This window comes from Stegostoma tigrinum, chromosome 10 (assembly GCF_030684315.1).
Source record: "Stegostoma tigrinum isolate sSteTig4 chromosome 10, sSteTig4.hap1, whole genome shotgun sequence".
Classification (NCBI taxonomy): Eukaryota; Metazoa; Chordata; class Chondrichthyes; order Orectolobiformes; family Stegostomatidae; genus Stegostoma; species Stegostoma tigrinum.
The window spans coordinates 3530564-3537430 of NC_081363.1; the positions used below are offsets into that span (position 1 = coordinate 3530564).

The 6867-nt window shown below is 47.6% G+C and overlaps 1 protein-coding gene across 1 annotated transcript in view; it reads right to left on the bottom strand.

Annotated features, from left to right (window-relative positions):
* Positions 1–4361, bottom strand: part of esr2a (estrogen receptor 2a) — a 159178-nt gene extending 154817 nt beyond the window's left edge. The window contains exon 1 of the mRNA XM_059648914.1: positions 4168–4361. Within this exon, the coding sequence (XP_059504897.1) occupies positions 4168–4250 (83 nt within the window). The 5' untranslated portion in view covers positions 4251–4361. The remainder of the gene's footprint in view (positions 1–4167) is intronic.
* Positions 4362–6867: the final 2506 nt, after the last annotated feature.

Below are 6867 nucleotides of genomic sequence, written 5' to 3' on the forward strand. Positions count from 1 at the left end.
GGGAGAAAGCAGGGTCAGTGGATTGAGTTGGATGATCAGCCATGATCTGATTGAATGGTAGAGTAGGCTCAAAGGGCTGAATGGCCTCCTGCTGTTCTCTTACTTGAGGATTGAAGTCGTGACTGTGGGTTGGAGCAACGTAAGGGTCCTAGAGGCCAGGATGTAAAATTCAACCATATTATGATCACTATTACCTCGTGGTGTATGTTGAAGGGAGTTCAGAAGGTTCACTAGATTGGTTGCAGAGATGAAGGGTTTGTCTTATGAAGATTGATTGAGCTGTTTAGGCTGACACTGTCTGGAGTTTAGAAGAATGAGAGGGGATCTAATTGAGGGATGGAAGATGCTAAAGCAGATTGACAAAGTAGTAGACATAGAGTTTTTCATGCGGCAATCTAAAACGAGAGGTCATAGATTTAGGGTAAGGGAAAGCAGATTTAAAACAGAGATGAGGGGAACTATTTCTCTCAAAGATTTGTGTATTAATGGAATTCACTGGCCCAGAGTGCAATGGATGCTGGCCCACTGTGTAAACTTAAGGGGGAGACAGACAGGTTATTGATGAGTGAAAGGGTTATCGAGATCGGGCAGAAAAGTGAAGTTGAGATCAGCCATGATTGTATCAAATGATGGAGCAGGCTTGATGGGCTGAATGGCCTGCTCCTGTTTCTAAGATTGATGTTATGTTCTGGCAAAAAGTGGAAGGAAAGCACTGGTCATCACGGATGGCATTCATGCAACAATTAGAAATGGCCTTTGTTCAGGAGATCGATATGTAGAATTGAGTTGGGTAGAAATGAGGGACAGCGGGTTAAATAAATCATTATTGGGAGTCTCAGGTACCTAACAGAAACCACAGTCTGAGGCAAAGTGTATTAGAAGAACATTTTGGTGCTAGTGATAAAAAGGATGGCAATAATCATGGCTGATTTTAATTTACATTTAGACTAGAAAAGTCAGATTGGGAATAATAGCCTGGAAGAGGACTTGATAGAAACTCTCAAAAGCATTCCTTGAACAGCACATTTTGGAACAGACAAGATGAATCAGTGACCTCAGAGTAAAGGCACCCCTAGGTCACAGCAACCACAATATGATCTAAACTTTACATTTGGTTTAAAAGGGAGAAGCATGGATCTAAGACTGGTGTTTTAAACCTAAATAAGGGCACCGGTGAGAGCAGGAAACCGAACTGGGATACAAAACCTGAGAGTAGATAAATAGAGATATAGTGACAGACATTTAAGGGGAAACTTCAGAATAAGTGTAGACTTACGTTAAAGACAAATTCTAAAAGGGACAACCCACCATCTGCAGTTAATTCATTAAAAATTAAGGAAAGCATCAAACTGAAGGAAAAGGCACATGACTGTTCAAAGTTAAGTGGCAAGTCGGATAATTAGTCTGAGTATAAAGAAAGCAGAATATGATTGAAATATTAATCCAGAGTAAAAGTAAATTAGACTATGAGACAAAGCTAGCTCGGAGTGTTTAAAAGTGGAAGAGAGTATTTAAAATGGAAAAGATTAAATACCTCTAGAGTAGGAGAATTGGTATTTAATAGCAGACAGTAAGGAAATAGTGGACGAAATGAACAGATAGTTTCCGCTGTAGAGGATGAAAGCCATCTCAGTAACAGCAGTAAATCAGGAGTGAGGAGCTCAGTGAGATTACAATCACTGGGGAAGTGGGACTGAGCGAAATGAAGAAGCTGGCATCTGACAAGTCTCTGGATCCAGATGCCTCAATCGTAGGGTCTTAAAAGAGATGGTCCAACAGGTAAGCGATGCATTGCTGTTAATTCTAAAATTCTATCTACGTCTCAATCTGAAAAATCAGTCCAACCCTCTGGTGCAGTACTGAGGGACTGCTTCACTCTCAGAGGTGCTCTGTTCTACAAGACATTGAACTGAGGTCCAAGCCGATTCTGGTCGATGCAAAATATTCCACAGTCACAATTTAAGAAGCAAAGGGGAGCTCTCTCCAGTGTCCTGACCAATGTTTCATTTCAAAAACACTGAGACCATCTCTCTATGTTTTTGAAGCAGATATTCTGATTATTATCACAGGACATATTATGGGGGCTCACTGCGTGCAAATTGCTTGACCAATGTTTTCAACAGTGACCACACTTTAAAAAGATACCACCTGCGAAATACTTGAGGACATCTTGAGGATGAGAAGGATGATATTGAAATGCAATTCCTACCTCTGTCCTACTGACACTTAAGCAGATCAGTTGAGAACAGGCCCCTATTGTGAATACAACAGCAGGAGAGATGGCCAGAGAGGAGAATAGGGCAGGGGGGCACGTTCACTGTCCGTGGTATATCGTAGACAGAGAAAAGAAAGTGTGAGAGTTTTCTCTAAAGCAAAGATTCCAACCTGAGTGAAGCTTTTTGCTTGAACATGGGCTGTGGCTGGATTTGTAACAATATTTTAACCGGTGACTGAGTGTGGAATGCTCTAACAGCACTGGAAGGATGCAGGGTTAACGGAGACTCAGCAATCTGTTGCAATAAGCTACGTCTCTCTCAAAAACTAAGTAATACCACCACCTGGAGGAATAAGGGAACACACTCACACTCACACTACAGACACACACACACACACACACACACACACACACACACACACACACACACACACACGCTACAGACACACCCACACACACACACACACACACAGACACATACACAGACAGATGCGCGCACACACACACTACAGAGACACACATAGACAGACACACTCACTCTCACACACACATTCACACACACCATTTCCAAGGCTTCCAGATGATATTTACAAAGCCAACACCAGGTTCTCAATCAGTGAGCACTGAACCAAAGCCACCTTCACACAGGGATAATGTTTACAGTTTGTTCACTGAGACTGGCTTTCATGTGCCTCACCTGGACAGGTGATTACACACAGGCACTGACCAGGCTGTCTCAGGATGTAGAACCCTTCAGGCACATTTGTAGGGGTGGTCTGGCTGGGGATGCAGATGATCAGTGTTGGTGCCGGAAGTACATTTTCCAATAAACGTGATCCCAACTTATGTGCGGTCCCAGTTCCCCCAGCAGCCTGGGGGCAATGCCCAGTGTTGGGGGGGGGGGAATGGGGTGGCTCAGGCATTTGTGACCTGCTGACTTTTACCCCTAGGCTACTGCTAAGGCCCTAAACTGGGGCAAATTGGGGAATTATTACACTCCAGTCCATGATCAATTTCAATCCCAACTCTGAATAAGGGAGACGGGGGGGGGGGGGGGAGTGAGAGGGGGGGAAAAGGAGAGAGGGCGAGAAAGAGTGGAGAGGGGAGTGAGAGAGAGGGGAGGAGTGGGTGGTGACAGAGACGTGAAGCAGAGGTAGAGCGAGAGAGATGAATGAATGAGTGAGAGAGAGAAAGAGGCGGAGAATGAGTGAGTAAATGAGAGAGGAGGGGGGGTGTGGACGGGAGGCAAGTGTGAGGATCCCATTCTGCTGTGATGCCTGATGTGGCCAAATAGCTAGTCAGCACTCACAGTGGAGCCTGGGAGAGTGCGCTCTCTGGCAATAGCCCCTGGCTGCCCTCTCAGGGGTGCAGTGAGACCTGGCACCACATCAAAGTCCGGATTCGGAGGGGACCGAAACCCTCTGAGTGTGAACACGAGTGTCCAGCTCAGTCCCTGAATGAAACACAACACAGCTGGGAATTTCTGAGTAAGCCCCCGTGCCCCCTGTCACTGGGCAGTACCTTCTCTCTCCCGCCCCCACACCCCAGGATGCTGGGGGTCCGGGGCAGCACATGAAGTCTGAAATTCACGGAGGGATCTGAAGTCGCCCGCGAGAGGACGTGGGCGTTTAAAAGAAAACATTTCCCCGGACAGGATATTTTAACAGGATTGCTGCGTTTCAGAAAAAAAAATCACAGCTCAATGAAAAACAAGTGTCGGGAGTTAGTTGTAAAGAGAGAGAGAGAGAGAGAGAGGTGAGAGTGGGGAAAGAGACAGGAGCGAGGAGAATGTGAAATAGGATGGGGTAGGAGGGAAGAGTTGGGGGAGAAGGGAGGGAAGAGTTGGGGGAGAAGGGAGGGAGGGATAGACAGGGGATAAAAGGGAGACCCAAGGAGAGAGGGTACCCAGAGAGAGAGTGTGTACACAGGGCAGGCTGCTCTCAGATGCTCACCGTCTCTTCAGCAGCTCCTCCCGGTCCATGGTCCTGCTGAAAGTTGTGTCAAACTCAGGTACCTCGCTGTTGGCCTCCAGCATCCACAGTCTCCAGCTGCTGCCTCCCTCCCCGCCTCTGCGTCTCTGTGCAGCCCCAGCTCAAAGCTGCTCCCTGGAGCTGGGGAGGGAATAGGGAGGCTGAGGAATGCAGCTGCGCTGTCTCTCTCTCACACACACACACACAGAGCTATTGGTGGGAAGCGCTGCTCAGCTGCCAGTGTTCTCACTCCCACTTACTGCCCTGGGAAGGCAGCGCCATCTGCAGTTGTCAGTCAGCACCATTCCAACACCCCCTCCCTCCAACTCCTCCTGCAAATCCCCTCCTCCCTCTGACTCTCACCAAAGTACATGGACACAGTGGGGAGATGGGAGGGTGTTCTGCTATTCCACCAGCGGGTCTAGGCCAGACATTCTTATGTCTTCACATCTATTTCAACTACTGAACCGTCAATGTCCTCTTTTTTTTATAAATCCATGGCCAACCAGCCCCATCATTCCCCGTACCTGCATCCCGTGGTTATAGCAATGCAGAGTTTAGAACTAGCAGGAGTGAGAAAGACTGAGCAGCATGCCAACTATACCAATTTGGGTGGCTCAGGGGTTATCGCTGCTGTCTCACAGTGCCAGGGACCCAGGTTTGATTCCACCCTTGAGCAACTGTTGGTGTGGAGTTTGCACAATTCCCCCCCACCCCATGTCTGAGATAATAGGAACTGCAGACGCTGGAGAATCCGAGGTAACAAGGTGCGGAGCTGGATGAACACAGCAGGCCAAGCAGCATCTTAGGATCCTGCTGTGTTCATTCAGCTGCACCCGCCGTGTCTGCATGGGTTTCCTCTGGGTGCTCCGGTTTCCCCCCACAGTCCAAGATGTGCAGGTTAGGGTGGATTGACCGTGCTGAATGCAGGGTTGCCAAAGGGTGGGGATGTAACTCTGGGTGGAATGCTCTACAGAGGGTAAGTGTGGACTCGATGTGCTGAATGGCCTGATTCCACAATGTTTGGATTCTAGGAACTAGCTTCAGAGCAGGCTAGCAACTCGTGAGGATCGACATGCAGATGCTGTAAGGATGAGGAGATGGGAAAAGTTTTTTTTCAGCCAGTGAGTAGTTAGGATATGGAATGCACTGCCTGATAATCAGAGATTGCAGTGATGATGTTGCCTCGTAGGGTAAGAAAATGTTTGCACACCATGGAACAACCAGATCAGCAAAGAAATGAACAATTGAAATAACAACCCGAGCTACATTTCACTAAGACTTTAAAAATACACCGCCTGGAAATGTAGTGGAGGCAGGATCATTGAGAGGGTTTGGGTAAGAATGGTGTCCCAGGGATTATGGGAGAAAGCAGGAGATTGGCAGAAGGGAATAGGACCAACACAAGAATGGTGGGTCGAACAGCCTCATTTAGCATGGTCATTGTTCTCTGAGAGCTGTGAGGTGTGAGACAGAAGAGATGGGGGTGGTGAGGTGTGAGACGTAGACTTTAATTGCTGGGCTATAAGGAGTTGTTGATGACTTGGGGGTCTGGGGTTGACTATGAGAGCGACCGGACGGAAGGAGACAATTGGATTATAAAGCACACAGACTCATCAATGGAGGGTTCGAGAAAACACAGAAGTTGTGCTGAGCATTCATGAAGCTGAAATAAAACAAAGAACTGGAGCTCACCACAATCTTCTCAAGGGGCAATTAAGGACAGGCAATTAGTACTGACCCAGCCCTCCCACAGATGTATATTAAAAAATAATCTGAAACAGAAACTGCTGGAAAAATTCCTAAAATCCTGACAGTGTGGAAGCAGGCCATTTGGTCCATCCAGTCACCACTATCCTTCTGAAGAGCATCCTAACAAGACCCACACCATCCCTGTAACTCTGCACTTCCCAAGGCAAACCCACCTAGCCTGCACATGCCTGGAATCTATGGGACAGTTTTGCATGGCCAATCCACCCTACCCTGCACATCTTTGGACTGTGGGAGGAAACCAGAGCACCCGGAGGAAACCCACGCAGACACAGGGAGAATGTGCAAACTCCGCACAGACAGTCACCCGAGGCTGGAATCGAACCTGGGTCCCTGGTGCTGAGAGGCTGCAGTGCTAACCGCTGCCCTAACTCAGCAGGTCTGGCAGCACCTGCGGAGAGGAAGCAGAGTAAACATTTCAGGTGTAGTGACCCTTCTTCATACCTGATGGTAGCTAGGAAAAGGTGGTATTTATGCTGAAGACAGGGGTTGGGAGGGGGATAAAGGGGTAGGGGAGGTAAAGGAGTGTGCAGTAGGTGAAGATGGACCCATTGGGAGTGAGTTTGCAGACAAATCAGTGGGTAATAGTAAGTCAGGGAGACAGAATAAGTCTGATAATAAGAGCCATTAGTGGGTGAAAATGGTTAGCTGTGTGGAAATCAGCCAGAATCATGGCAGAGGCTGAAGAAAGGATGTAGAAAGGAGGTTCCCAGGCCCAAACATTATTGTTCTCAATATTGAGCCCTAAAACCTGTGGGGTCCTCAAGCAGAAAACAAAATGATGCTCTTTCAGACATATATACCATCCCTACCCAGCTACAGTCAGTTCAATTGTAAGGTAACTAGAATCGATGTATTATCTCTGTCTCTCTCTCCCTCTCTGTCCACAGATGGTGCCAGACCTGCTGTGTT